Raw genomic sequence first — 14,186 nt, 5'->3', positions numbered from 1 at the left:
CAAATACCTGCCCTCGGGTGTCTGTGTTCTGGCATGGAAGACAGAAAATGAACAAATACACAAATGAAATCTGTCCAGAGGTGTTAAGTGCCCTGGAGAAAAATTAAGCAAGAAGGGTGTTTCGGAAGTGACAGGGCTCAGGATGGGGAGGAGGATGCTATTTTATAAAATTTGGTTGGGGAAGGCTTTACTAGATGGTGACATTTGAATAGAAACCTGAAAAAAGTGAGGGAATGAGGATGCAGATATTTGATGGGAAAAGTGGTGCAGGCAGAGGGAACCACCAGTGCAAATGTCCTGAGGCAGGCATGTGCTTGGTTTAGTCTAGGAATATCCAGGTGGTCACTGTGACTTGAGAGGAGTGGGCACGAGGGAGAGTGGTGAGAGATGCGGTGGAGGGGTTGTCATACCTGGCTTTGCATGCTATTGTGGGGACTTTGGCTTTTACATTGAGTGCTTTGGGAAGGCTCTGGAGGGTTTTGAGCAGAGGAATGACCAAACTGTTAAAGGTCATACTGCTGCTGTGTGAAGAATAAACAGTATGGAGCAAGGGCAGGAGACTAGTCAGGAAACGAATGCCATAATCCAGACAAGACATGCTGGTGGTGGTGGCGGTGGCAGTGGTGGTGGTGGTAAGAATGGACTGGATTCCAGATGTAGTTTAGAGATGGAGCTGACAGGATTTGCTAATGGATTGAATATACAAGAGGATGAGAGAGTACGAGAGGATCAGAGGAGTTAAGGAGGAACTCCAGGGTTTTTGGCCTGAGCAACTGAAAAGAAGCAGGGTTATTAGCTAAGATGGGGAAGATTATAGGCAGAGCAATGGGGTGGGGCGGGGGAGGGGAGTCAGAATATCAGTTGTGGACATGTTAACTTTGAGATGCCATCAGTCCATAAAGTGGGTATTCAGGTCTGGAGTTCAGGGCAAAGGAATAAACTGAAGGTATAACTTGAGAGTCACCAATGTATGGATGGTATTTAAAGCCAGGAGCCTGGAGGAAGTCTGTCAGGGCCTAAGTTTAGACAGAAAAGAAAAGAGTTGAGCCCTGGGGCACTGCATCTGTCGGAGGTCAGGAAGAAGAGGAGGAATCAGCAGTGTAGGCTGAGAAGGACCAGAGAGGGATCATCTGTGACGGACAAGGTCAAAGAGGATGAGGACTGAGAAGTGACCGCTGGGTTAGCAATGCACAGGGCATGGGGACCTTGACAAGAGCAGTCTTTGGGGGATGAAGAAGGAAGCAGGTCAGCAGCTGAGAGTGAGGAGGGGAAATTTGAAGAGAGAGGAGAAGGTATGAAATAGTCACCTGAAGAAAGGAGGTGACTGGGCTAGGACAGGAGTAGTAAGGGAGGCAGTACTAGGGAGGTGTGGTCATGAATTTAAAGTAAGACTAGGGGCCAGCCCCGTGGCCGAGTGGTTAAGTTCTTGTGCTCTGCTTCAGCGGCCCAGGGTTTGCCGGTTCAGATCCTGGGCGCAGACCTAGCACCACTCATCAGGCCGTGTTGAGGTGGCGTCCCACGTAGCACAACCAGAAGGACCTGCAACTAGAATATACAGCTGTGTACTGGGGGGCTTTGGGGAGAAGAAGAAAGTAAAAAAAAGATTGGCAACAGATGTTAGCTCAGGTGCCAATCTTTTTATTTATTTATTTATTATTTTTTCTTTAAAGATTGGCACCTGAGCTAACAACTGTTGCCAATCTTCTTCTTCTTCTTTTTTTTTTCTGCTTTTTCTCCCCAAATCCCCCCAGTACACAGTTGTATATTTTTTAGTTGTGGGTCCTTCCAGTTGTGGCATGTGGGATGCCACTTCAACATGGCCTAATGAGCGGTGCCATGTCCACGCCCAGGAGTCAAACCAGTGAAACCCTGGGCTGCCGAAGCAGAGCGTGCGAACTCAACCACTCCGCCATGCGGCCGGCCCAGTCTTTTTTTTTTTTTATTAACTGAGTTAATGATAGGTTACAATCTTGTGAAATTTCAGTTGTACATTAATGTTTGTCATTCGTGTTGTAGGTGCACCACTTCACCCTTTGTGCCCACCCCCCACCCCACCTTTCCCCTGATATCCACTAAACTGTTCTTAGTCCATAATTTTAAATTCCTCATATGAGTGAAGTCATACACAGATTATCCTTCTCTCGCTGGCTTATTTCACTTAACATAATTCCCTCAAGGTCCATCCATGTTATTGCAAATGGAATGATTTTGTTCTGTTTTACAGCTGAGTAGTATTCCATTGTATATATATACCACATCTTCTTTATCCATTCATCTGTTGATGGGCACTTAGGTTGCTTCCATGTCTTGGCTATTGTAAATAATGCTGCAATGAACATTGGGGTGCATAGGACTTTTGGGATTGCTGACTTCAAGCTCTTTGGATAAATACCCAGTAGTGGGATGGCTGGATCGTATGGTAGTTCTATTTTTAATTTTTTGAGGAGTCTCCATACTGTTTTCCATAGTGGCTGCACTAGTTTGCATTCCCACCAGCAGTGTATGAGGGTTCCATTCTCTCCACAACCTCTCCAACATTTGTTACTATTAGTTTTAGATATTTTTGTCATTCTAACGGGTGTAAGGTGATATCTTAGTGTAGTTTTGATTTGCATTTCCCTGATGATCAGCGATGATGAGCATCTTTTCATGTGCCTATTGGCCATCAGTATATCTTCTTTGGAGAAATGTCTGTTCATGTCTCCAGCCCATTTTTTGATTGGGTTGTTTGATGTTTTGTTGTTGAGTTGCGAGAGTTCTTTATATATTATGGATATTAAGCCTTTGTCAGATATATGACTTGCAAATATTTTTTCCCAGTTAGTGGGTTGTTTTTTTGTTTCAATCCTGTTTTCATTTGCCTTGAAGAAGCTCTTTAGTCTGATGAAGTCCCATTTGTTTATTCTTTCTATTGTTTCCCTTCTCTGAGAAGGCATGGTGTCCAAAAAGATCCTTTTAATACTGATGTCAAAGACTGTACTGCCTACGTTTTCTTCCAGAAGCCTTATGGTTTCAGGTCTCACCTTTAGGTCTTTGATCCATTTTGAGTTTATTTTGGTGAATGGTGAAAAAGAATGGTCAATTTTCATTCTTTTACATGTGGCTTTCCAGTTTTCCCAGCACCATTTGTTGAAAAGACTTTCTTTTCTCCATTGTATGCCCTCAGCTCCTTTGTCAAAGATAAGCTGTCCATAGATGTGTGGTTTTATTTCTGGGGGGGCTGGCCCAGTCTTTTAAAATAAATAAATAAATAAAATAAAGTAAGACCAGTCAGCAGGGGAATCATCGGGATTCCATCCTAAGAAATTACCTGAATTATTTAAAGAAAAGGTATTCACTGCAGCATTGTTTACAATATAAAACTGAGAATTAATCCAAATGGCCAGAGGGGATCGATCAAATGAAGTGTAGTATATACATTCAGCCATTAAAAAATGTTCATATAATAAATATCCCTTATAAAATCTTTGCAAAACACACAGTTTAATAGCTATAGATAGATACAATCGGGAGGGAGAGCTTTCTCCCTTAATCTTAAGAACCAATATGAAAAAGATAATTTTGCCAATAAAAAAATGAGCAAAAAGAATAGAAACCTGTTATTCACACCAGAAGAAATGCAAATAACCAATACACGTGAATGAAAAAGAATTTCAACTTCTCATCAAAGAAATGCACTTTAAGGGCCCAGGTAAGCGTCCAGCCATGTGGTTCAAGATTCTCCCTGGTATGGTAGTCATGGCCGTGTGCTTGCTCATCCCTGGAGTGGCTACTGAGCGAATCCACAGGTTCACTAACGGGGGCAAGGAAAAAAGCGTTGCCCATTATTCATTTTAGTGCAGTTTGATGGAAAGAAATAGGTGTGTCTCTGGAGTTAATAGTTACTATGTGTCAAAGGGTCTGGAGAACAGTGATTAAGGAAGCATTTTCCTGGTTGATGAAAAATAATTTAGTTATGCTCATCTACCCCTGCTAGAAGATTATGCAGTGTATTATGTAGCACCTAATAAAAAGAAAACGGAAAAAAAAAGAAAGGACTTTGAAACAGTAGTGAACTATAATTGTCTTCCCATCAAGTTGACAAAGATCAAAACCGACAAAACTCCTGGTGTTGGGTGGAGTTTGGGGAGACGTGAGCTCCCTGTTTGCCGAGAACGGGAAGGGTCCAATTTCTCTGGATAACGCTTGGGAATTTTATCATTGGCCTTTATGATGTGTTGACCTTTGACTCAGCTAGTACTCTTCCTGGAATTTATTTCATGGAAATGCCCACAGATGTGTGCAAAGTTGTATATTCCAGGAAGCGTTATTTGTAACAGCCAGCAGAAAATTATAAATATATGTATATATTTGAAAATTGAATGGGCCGGCTGGGTGGCACAGTGGTTAAGTTCACCCGTTCTGCTTTGGCAGCTGGCGGTTCCCTGTTCAGAGCTTGTCAAGCCATGTTGTGGCAGGTGTCCCACATATAAAGTAGAGTAAGATGGGCACGGATGGTAGCTCAGGGCCAGTCTTCCTCAGCAAAAAGAGGAGGATTGGCAGCAGATGTTAGCTCAGGGCTAATCTTCAAAAAAAAAAAAAAAGGAAAATTGAAACAAAAAATGCTTGAAGGCCTCCCACCATAATGTTCATAGCAGTTATTGCTGAGTAGTGGAAGTACAGATGATTAGTATTTTTTTCTTTTTCTTTTTCTACCCTCTCTGTAATGGCCAAGTATTACATGAACAAACAGAAAAAGAATCAATGTTATTTTAAAAGAATGTTTATAGACTTTGAAACAACATTGGAAAGTGCTTATGCATGCTAACTGCGAAAAGCAGAATCAAAATTTAAGACCTAGTGAGATCTTAACTATGTGAAGTACATGCTCAGGAAAAAAATCTGGAAAGAAGTGGTTGCTTCTGGGTAACTGAAAACCGATGACTTTTTTTTTTTTCTTCTCTGTACTTAGCCGTGTTTTTAGGTTTACTACACAGTATGCGTTACATTCTAACAGAAAATTTTTTGTTTTTAAATACCCGGCCTGCTGAGCGCCGAGTTGTGTTGCGAGCATCATGTGAGGCAACCACACGTGCAGACGCTCTAGCTGCGCGAGTCCGGGGCCACCAATTCCACCGCAAGGCTGTTTTGCCGCAGTTGTTGCGGACTTGCCTTACGCGTCTCAGCCCTCCTCAAGAGCAGGGACCTCTCCTGCTCCTGCTGGTGTTCCCCCGGCCACAGTGCCCGCACGGCCTCCTGTGTTCAGAGCCCGCGCCATCCACCCGGTTCAGCTGAGCTGCGAGAGACCCCAGCCCAGGGTGCGCGGACGACTTGGCGGCCGTGGGTAGGGCTCTGGCGCCCCCAGGTGCCCGGCTTGGGAAGTGCACTTGGCCCTCATGGGACTCGTTCGCTGCAGGTCAAGACCCCATTCCCACTGGGGCCCGCGGTGCTTTCTCCCTGGGCTGGGAGAGGAAGAGTTTCCCTCTTCGAAGCTGCCCACCCCAGGCAAGGACCTCTTCCTCCAGCCCACACCCTCTCCTCTCAGCATCCCTTTCCCAGAGGCCCCCGGTCTCAGTCCAGGGGATATTAGGGGTTTCCAGCATGACTTCCGAGGCTTCTCTCCTCTCACCATTTTGCCTTTTCCAATCTGGTTTCCTATAATCCCAGACGTGCTCTTTTTCTCACTGACTTTTGACTGTAGGCTCCACTCCTCTGCCCCCCAGGAACATAAACATACTTTATCATCACTATTTTTTGTTCAGAAGCTGAACATGATGTCACAGGCGCAGAGGTGTGCAGCCACCTTGGGATCTCTGCCACCTACTAGCTATGTGGCCTTGGGCAAGTTAAGTCTGAGCCCCATTTCCAGGGGCAAAGGGACAATATCCACCTCTCAAGACGGTGTGAGGGTCAAATGAAATAGTGCAAAGATGTTTTGGAATCTATAAAGGGCCAGAGACGGGTTGGTTTCTGTAGCTCATTTTTCCTGTTTGGGGCCCTTTCCCTCAGTCTGGGCTCCTCATTCTCCCGGATTATCAGCCGTTTCCCTCTCTGAGGCTCCCACTCTGCCTGACACGTCCCTCTGGCCACAGCAGTCCACGTTTTCAGACCCCCACAGGAGTGCACATCCCCTGAGGACTCTGAACATATTGTCTTGCTCATTTCCCTATCTCCGAGCTGAGCAGAGTGTGGCACAAAGGGACACCAACTGCTTGCTTGCAAAGTCAGTCCCACTCCTATGCTGCTGCCCTCACTAGCTTCTGCTCCCTCCCCACCATTTATCCTTGCCCCAGGTCCTGAGATGTCACCACCCTCAGACTGGGTCCGTGTCGTATGTCTTAGTACTCATGCCAAGCTCAGGGTCCAGCATGTAGAAGGCCTTCGATAAGTGCTGGTTGGATGAAGAAGTGAAGAAGGAAATGCCCCCCTTCCGGCTCTACCTCTCCGAGGGACATCACAAGGAGAGAGCCCTGCCGTGGGCACACATTGGTCATGTCAAAGCCTCTCCCATCAGCCACCACCAGGTGGCCAGATGTGGACCTGGAGTGCTCTGAGGGCTTTGTCTCGTCTCCCCCAGAGCAGGGGCGAGGCTGGGCAGCCATGAGCATGAGGATGCGAGTGACCACGACATCTGTGTGTGTCTCTGGCCCTCGGAACACACGGTGACGCCCACCAACAAAGACAGACACCACAGTAGACAGGGATAGAAACAACTAGTGTATTGATTCGGGAAGGAGAGAGGGGTGCAGACGGGAAACGGGGAGGCAAGGGGCTCTTTAGTGTTTGCCAAAAACCGCTGCCACACACCCTCCACCCCTGCTCACCCTGCTCCTCTGGGATGGGCCCCAGCAGGCTCTCACCCTTTCTACTGGACCTCCCTCTCCCTCCTCCTCTGCACCCACTTGACCTGGCCCTCCAGTGACTGGGCAGAGCCCACCCCCAGCTCGAAAGCTGGGTGAAGGTAGGCTCCAACTAACCTTTCTTCCCCCTTCTTCTACCTCCCACCTCATTCCCATCTCTTGTCTAAATAAAATACAGAAAAAGCAAGCGCAGCTGGTACCTGGGAGTCAAGTCACCCCGGGGCTGGGGCAGGGGTGGGACTGGGGGCAGGGCAGGCTGAGGAGTCTCAGCCAGGTGTAGTGGGAGGACGGGGGACCAGCGCGGGGGCCTGGCTCAGCCCTCCTCCCTCGGAGGCTGGCAGAGAAGACTCCACACCTGCCTCTCAGGCACCATGTCACAGGGTCCCCGGGGTGCGGGCAGCAGGCAGGGCAGAAAGGCAGAAACTAGGCTCTGTAAAAGCATCCCTTTCCCTTGGCTCCTGGAGGAAGCCCTCTTTGGTTTTAAGGCAGATATGGAGTTCCCTGGAAGCAGGGGAAAGGAGGGGGAGACTGAGATAGAAGCTTTTTTTTTTTTTTTTGCTTGTGTTTTTCCTTCAGTATAAAACCACTGTAGAAAATAACTTCTCTTAGAAAAAAAAACAAAACATAGAAGAAAAAAACAAAGGGGTATTTTTCTTTGGCTTCAGGCCCCCTCCCATGAGGTGCGGGGTGGGGGTGGGCATGAGGTGAGGAGGAAGCCTGAGGCCTCAGCCCCAACCCCTGCCTGGCAGGTCCCAGATTACATGATGCTGCAGTTCTGGTTCTAAGAGAGAAGAGAGAAGGGCAGAGGTGTGAGTGGCAGTGCCTGGCTCCGCATGTTCCCTCCCCTGACCCTCAGCCTGCCCCTGCCCTCCAGTCTGGGGCTCAGACGGGAGGGGCAGGACGCAGGGGTGGACTGTCTAGGATATTGGGCTGCGGGGAGGAGGGTCCCACTCCCCCGGGCTGCGGAAGAGAAGGCTCTCCCCCCAACAAGGCCACCTTGTCCTAACCCTCAAGGACCAGGGTCCTCTGTTTGTAGAGTGTGGAGGCAAAGGGACAACTCACCTGGGTTCGGGGGCTGGAGTTGCCCAGGAGGTAGGAGCGGGTGACCAGGTTGTCCCCGAAGCTGCCACCCCCACTGCCCCCCACACTGCGGTAGCTGCGAGTGACTGTGACACTGGAGGCAGAAGATCCAGAGGAGATGGATCCGCCCACCTGGGCTCCCGAGCTGCTGGCAGACGCCTTGTCGGCAGGCTGCCCACACGTCCCACACAGCACGGTGCGTGAGCGCAGGTTGTACTCAGCGGGGTCCCCCGAGCTGCTGCAGTGGGAGCCCTGAGGAGGGAGACAAGGCTCAGGCGGGACGGCGAGCCTGGGACTGACCACTCAGGCCTAACACCCAGGCTCGCTCCTGCAGACTCCCAGCCACCAGGCAGGATGGTGGGGTTCCATCCTCAAGGAACCAGAGGGTGGATGGGTGATAGGGCCTGGGAGGCTGGGGCTGGGGGGTGGGCAGTAAGATATGAAAGGGGAGAAGGGTCAGGAAGACTTGGGGACAGCGCACTGGAACTGTGGCTTTGATTCTGTCCTAGCTACTCGAAGTTTAAGAGAGAGCAGGCAAGCTTGTAGGGCAGCAGGCATGCAAAATAAATTGGGGAGGGCAGGAATGAGAGAGAAGATTCTTGCCGGAAAAATGGGGGACATGAGAAGACGTGCATGCAAGAGGAATGGGGAAGGGACAAGAAAGAAAGTGCATGCAACAGAAATGGGGGGAGAGAGGCAGGGCTGGGTGCCCCACATCTGTCCTCCCTTCCCCTTCCCGGGAGACAAATCCAGACCCTTGTCCACTGCTCCCATAGGAATACTCCATGGCATCAGAAAGTGCCCACTCCTTTCCTTACCAGAGTAGGGCACCCAGACACGTGGGTTCCCTGTTCAAGGTATAGGGAGGAGAGAGAAGAAAAGCCAGGGCAGCGAGTGAAGTTCCAAAACATTCTTTAATGAAAAGATCTTTGGCATGGCAAAGCCGGGGAGAGGCTGTCCCCAGGCCTGGCTGGGTGCCCCAGGGTGGGCTTGGCCTCAGCGACGGCTGCCACTCACGTGGTGGTGATGGATCAGATCATCTCCATCCTCATCCTCGTCATCCTCGACCACAGTCACTGAGCGCACCAGCTTGCGCATGGCCACCTCCTGCCAGGGACACGGGACCAGGCCCAAGGGTTAGGGGGCCAGGGGCAGGGGAGGGGTGTGCAGCATATCCACCCACAGTGACCACCTAAGAACCTTTCTGGTGGCCAGCCCTTTGTCCAGCCTGCTGCTTTCTCTGTCCTCTGTGGTGTTGGAGCTAAAGAACTTGTTTCTACCCCAGAGGGACACTGTCAAGCTCTCTGGGTAGGATTATGGTCTGCCTTTAACAATCCTCGCTGTCTAATTTCCACTCCTCATGCTGCTGGGGGAGGCATCTTGTGGTCTGCCCACTGGGTGGAGAGTTGGGGCCTGGGACTGCCCTGGCGAGCTAGGGGTAGGTGGCCTTGAATTGGCTTCCTGGGGTTGGGGGCAGCCGGCTCCAATTTTGGCCCCCAGGGGAGCCTTGTCAAGCAAGAGGCCAGCCTGCAGCATACTCACTTCCCCAGTGGAGTTGATAAGAGCCGTGCGCAGGCTGTTTCCGCAACCCCAGGTGTTCTGCGCCTTCCACACCAAGTCACTAGGGGGGCTGTGGGTGGCCCCAGCTCCTGCAGCCCAGATCTGGGGAGGGAGGAATAGAGAAGGGCATTCACTCCAACGTTCCCATCCTCAGGCCAACCCATCCCCACTCAAGGCCGCCCCAGAGTCCCAAACACCCTGCCACTCACCGTCACCACCTGCCCAGCCTTCAGGGTGAACTTTGGTGGGAAGCGGTAGGTCAGCAAGGGATCATCTCCATTCTGGCGCTTGATCTGCCAATTGCCCATGGACTGGTCCTGCCAGGAAAGGAGGGAAGGTGAAGGTGGGGGAGGCTCCTTCAGGCTCTTGGGTTTGTCTTGCTCAAGGGCTCAGGCAGACCGCAACCAGAGGCCTCTCCCTCCACTCCCCCTCCCTGCCCTCTCCCTCAAGGATAACAGCTACGATCCGTGGGCACTTATGCTGTGCCGGACACATTTGATACTTTCATCTTCCCAACAACTCAAAGAGTTGGGGACCATTATTCATCCCCATTTTACAGACTAGGAAACTAATGCTCTGAGAGGTAATTTGCCTAGGGTCTCACAGCCTGCAATGAGTCCTGGAGCCAGGGCGGAACTAGAGTGTGGAGGAGACACACACTCACCCGGGTCTGCCTCTGAGTAGAGGAACACTCTTCTCTCCAAACTATCCCTTCACCTTTCAGCTTTTCTCCCTAACCTGGCCGTATTCCCTTTGACCTGACCGGGGGGCCTACCTCATTGGACTTGTTGCGCAGCCGCACAAACTTGCCCTCCTCGTCCACCTCCTCCACTGCCACGCGCCCGCTGGTGCGCGCGTGCTGTGAGAAGCTGCTGCGGCTCTCGGTGGAATCCAGCTTGCGCTTTTTGGTGATGCTGCTCCCACCCTGAGTCTGGGACGAGTGGGAGGAGGCACGGCCACGGCTACGCTGCGAGGTGGGGCTGGGGGACAGGCGCAGCCTGGGGAGGGGAGACAAGGTGGGGGGCCTGGTCAAGGCCGGTTGCGGGCCAGAGGTGGTCGCCAGCCCCTCCCGGACTCCTCCCCAGCCCACCTCTCCTCCTCGCCCTCCAGGAGCTTGCGGTAGGCGTGGATCTCCATGTCCAGTGCCAGCTTGATGTCTAGCAGCTCCTGGTACTCGTCCAGCTGCTGCTGCATCCTTGCCCGCATTTCCGCCATCTCCCGCTCCTTCTCTGCCAGCAGCCGCCGGCTGGTGTCCCGCTCGCGGGCCAGCGAGTCTTCCAGGTCCCGCAGCTTCGCCTCCTTGGCTGCCAGCTGGGTGAGGGAGGCAGGGGTCTGGTAAACTCCCGAGGGCCCCGAGTATGGAGAGGGAGGATTGTGGATGGCGTGGGGGACACTCAGCCACCCTCCTCAACATCGCCTTGGCTAGCAACTAGGAAGTCCTTCCCAATATCTAACTGAAATCTCTAATTCTGAGGCTAGAACCTATTTCCTCCTGTCACAAATGGCACAGCCTGCTAGAATAATACTGATGCTTTTAACACCTCACGTTGCGTGTCGTGGCAGATCTGTGAGTTAGGGAGGATAAAAATGATCTCCATTTTCAAATGGGAAACCAAGGCTCTGAGAAGTGAAGGTAATACCGGCCAGATGAGAGGCAGTCCTGCAATAGCCAACATGTCATCTGACTCCAAATGCTAGGTCCCTTACTCAGTCTGTGGTCCTGGGGGCATGTTTCACTCCTCACTCCCCGCCTCCCCTCCTCAGGAAGCCCCCACCCCCTCCTTCCACCTTACGTCTTGCCCAGACTATTGCCCAGTGACAGAAGGGGTGGGGCCTCACCTGCTTCTGGAGCTGGCTGAGCTGGGCCGAGAGGCTGTCGATGCGAATGCGGGACTGCTGCAGCTCCTCGTGGGCAGCCCCCACCAGGTTGCTGTTCCTCTCAGCTGCCTGCCTGGCGTTATCCAGCTGGAGGGGAGGACACAGGGTTAGGGCTGCAAGACCGAGAGGGAGGGAACTGAGAAGGCCACCATTGTTGCAGCTTCAGGTCCTGAGCACCCTGAGCTCCCCACCACCATCTGCCTGATCCCCCCGGAACATTCCAGGGTGGGTAGGGGTAGGGATGCTGGGGGCAGAGGCAGCGAGGGAGCCGGGGAAGAGCAGGCACCTTGGCAGAATAGGTCTTCTCCAGCTCCTTCTTGTACTGTTCCACCTGGTCCTCGTGCTGGGCCCGCAGCTCCTGCAGGGCATCCGCCAGCCGGCTCTCAAACTCGCGCTGTTTGCCGTTGTCGATCTCCACCAGCCGGGTCTCATGGCGGCGCTTGGTCTCACGCAGCTCCTGGAAGAGTGGGACACAGAAACCGAAATCAGAACTAATCCTCAGAGGCCAAGACCCAGGTGGCTGAGCTTCCTGCCCAGTCCTAACCCCATGAGCCACTGTCAGCCCCACTTTCACCAGCCCCAACTCTGGTGTCTGTCACCACCCAGCCCCAGTCCTCTGGCCTGCAGGGCACAATCCCCACCTCGCTGTAGATGTTCTTCTGGAAGTCCAGTTCCTCCTTCAGGGTCTGCAGCCTGTTCTCAGCATCCACCCGCCGCAGCATCTCATCCTGAAGTTGCTTCTTGGCCTCACCCAGGGCTGCCTCAAGCTGACAGAAAAGGGGCAGAGGTCAGGGAGAGGGGTCACAGAGCATCAGAGCTGGAAGGAAGCTGAGCAATGGGCTGTTCCCAGCGCACCCCTTTACATGTGCGGAACCAGGTCCAGGGGAGTGATGAGAGCCTTGGATGCCCACAGAGGTGATGATACCTACTCACTCACAGGAACTACTCTAGGTCGGTACTGTGCTAAGAAAAAAAGATAGCACCCTCCCTCTCTGGCACAACCTGCCAATTGCTATGAAGGAGGTAGTCCCAAGTATAGAGGAAACATGAGGGAGGGAACTAAAGTGTGCCTGGGGTGGCTCAGGGGGTTCTGGGAAGGCCTCTGCAAGAGGCTGAGACCTGAGGGACAGGTAGTGGGGTCTGGGGAGGGACACTGTTGTAACCACAGGGCAGAGAAGAGCAAGTGCAAAGGCCCAGCGGTCTGAAGGCACACATGTGTTCTTCAGGATCTTCAGGAGGATCAGTACCGCTGAAGCCTGAAGGACAGGGTCGGCGAGTGGAGTGATGGGAGAGGTGGCTAGACTGGAAGGCAGGGGTTGGATCATGAAGAGATGCCCTTATCTGCCACAAAAAAGAAGCTCTGAAGAAGTTTGAGCAGGGGAGCACCTTCCTTAGATTCTCATCTTCCAAAGTAGAGGCTGGCCAGTGCGACTGGGAAGGGCTGGGGGGAGGGTGGAGCTGGAGGTCGGAGACCTGGGAGGGGAATGGTCCAGCCTTAGGTTTGTAGTCAACCTGCTGGCATCTCCCGGTCTCTCCACAGTGTGCTGCAGTGGCAGGACCTGGGAGGGGAGAGGGCCCAGGAGGGAAGCTTGCCAATTGACTCTAGTCCTGGCCCTGCCATGAGCAGATGAGGCTGTGACATTGGGAACAAGCTGGCTTCTTTGATTCTGTTCCCTAGCTTATAACGTGAGTTCAGTGGCAATGACTTGTGGATTATTTTAAATTCACTGTGCGAGATACCACAGGCAGCAAAGGAAGATGAAATATGGTCTGGATGGGTGAAATGATGCTAGGACAGGCACATGGCTCTGATGCCACGTGACGACAGGTCAGACCAGACACCTCCTGAAGGCGACTGGGGTGGAAGAGTGAGTGTGCATTTGTCTGGGGCCAGGGTGTGTGTGTCAGGTGGCGTCATGGGCGGGCCCTGGAAGGTGGCCTCACCTTGGCCACCTGCCCCCGCAGATCGTGCAGCTCGCCCTCCAGGGTGCGCTTCTCGCTGAGAGCAGTGCTCAGCGCTGCCTCCTTGGAGTTGAGCAGAGCTTCCAGGTCCTTGAGCCGGGCCTGCGCGGCCATCAGGTCTCCCTCCTTCTTGGTATTGCTAAAGAAGAGAGAGAAGAGTGGGTTTAAGAGGAGGAGTCCGTGTCCCTAGAGAAAACCAGGTCTCCCAGGGAGATAGGCAAGTTGCTTCCCTGGAGGTCAGTCTGGGGCCTGGCACTGCTGTCCCTCAACCTGCCAGGAGGGGGCATCCTTGGCTTTAGGTTCTTTGCATTGTTTGCCTCTGGGGCTGGACTCCCACTTCCCCCAAAGTCCCCAAAACCCACTTCCTGCTTCTCCACCCTTCCCATGACTCAGTGCTCAGGAACGTGCCTGGGGCCAAGGGCAAAGCTGGATCCCAGGAGATGAATGCTTTTCCCTCTTTCCCCTCCCATTCCTTCCCAAAGAGACAGGGCCACCTTTGTCTCCTGCCCCTGCCCACGCAGGGCTTTAACCTTCTCCTCTTTGACTCCACCCACCTGCCATTCAGCCAAGCCTCTCTCTTTGTGGGGACCCAGACAGCCAGGCTCCCAGCCCTGGGGTCCATGCATCCCTAATGCTTCTCAGTTTGAGCCCCCAAAATGTTGGTCACCTCTCCTAGTCCCTTTTACACACTGGGGACTGTGGGGAGGGAGTCTTGTTAAAGCTCAGGGAGACCTGGGATGAGGACAACCAGGCACAGGATTGACCCTCCCCTTTCTCAGACCTGGTCCAGGTCCCTGATCTGGGCAGAGCACGGGGGTTCCAGCCTCACTCCCTCTGGGTCTTGTCAGAGCCTGAGAGAAGGCTGAG

The 14,186-nt window shown here is 52.5% G+C and overlaps 1 protein-coding gene and 1 pseudogene across 3 annotated transcripts in view; one reads left to right on the top strand and one right to left on the bottom strand.

Annotated features, from left to right (window-relative positions):
• Positions 1 to 3,573: 3,573 nt before the first annotated feature.
• LOC106828534 (NADH dehydrogenase [ubiquinone] 1 alpha subcomplex subunit 1 pseudogene) lies at positions 3,574 to 4,056 on the top strand (annotated as a pseudogene).
• Positions 4,057 to 6,683: 2,627 nt separating this feature from the next.
• The window catches only part of LMNA (lamin A/C), a 43,611-nt gene continuing 36,108 nt past the window's right edge, over positions 6,684 to 14,186 (bottom strand). For 2 of the 3 annotated variants that reach the window (XM_044757756.2, XM_014836993.3), the window contains 11 exons: positions 13,302 to 13,458; positions 11,999 to 12,124; positions 11,644 to 11,814; positions 11,319 to 11,444; positions 10,570 to 10,790; positions 10,255 to 10,477; positions 9,689 to 9,796; positions 9,462 to 9,581; positions 8,937 to 9,026; positions 7,902 to 8,171; positions 6,684 to 7,620 (listed from right to left, as the gene is read on the bottom strand). In XM_044757756.2, the coding sequence (XP_044613691.2) occupies positions 7,597 to 7,620; positions 7,902 to 8,171; positions 8,937 to 9,026; positions 9,462 to 9,581; positions 9,689 to 9,796; positions 10,255 to 10,477; positions 10,570 to 10,790; positions 11,319 to 11,444; positions 11,644 to 11,814; positions 11,999 to 12,124; positions 13,302 to 13,458 (1,636 nt within the window). In that variant the 3' untranslated portion in view covers positions 6,684 to 7,596. The remainder of the gene's footprint in view (positions 7,621 to 7,901; positions 8,172 to 8,936; positions 9,027 to 9,461; positions 9,582 to 9,688; positions 9,797 to 10,254; positions 10,478 to 10,569; positions 10,791 to 11,318; positions 11,445 to 11,643; positions 11,815 to 11,998; positions 12,125 to 13,301; positions 13,459 to 14,186) is intronic. The other variant, XM_070497644.1, reaches the window with a different exon arrangement.

This window comes from Equus asinus, chromosome 25 (assembly GCF_041296235.1).
Source record: "Equus asinus isolate D_3611 breed Donkey chromosome 25, EquAss-T2T_v2, whole genome shotgun sequence".
In the NCBI taxonomy this organism is placed as follows: Eukaryota; Metazoa; Chordata; class Mammalia; order Perissodactyla; family Equidae; genus Equus; species Equus asinus.
Note: the sequence above shows the minus strand (reverse complement) of the source record. Positions and strands in the feature narration are given on the sequence as shown.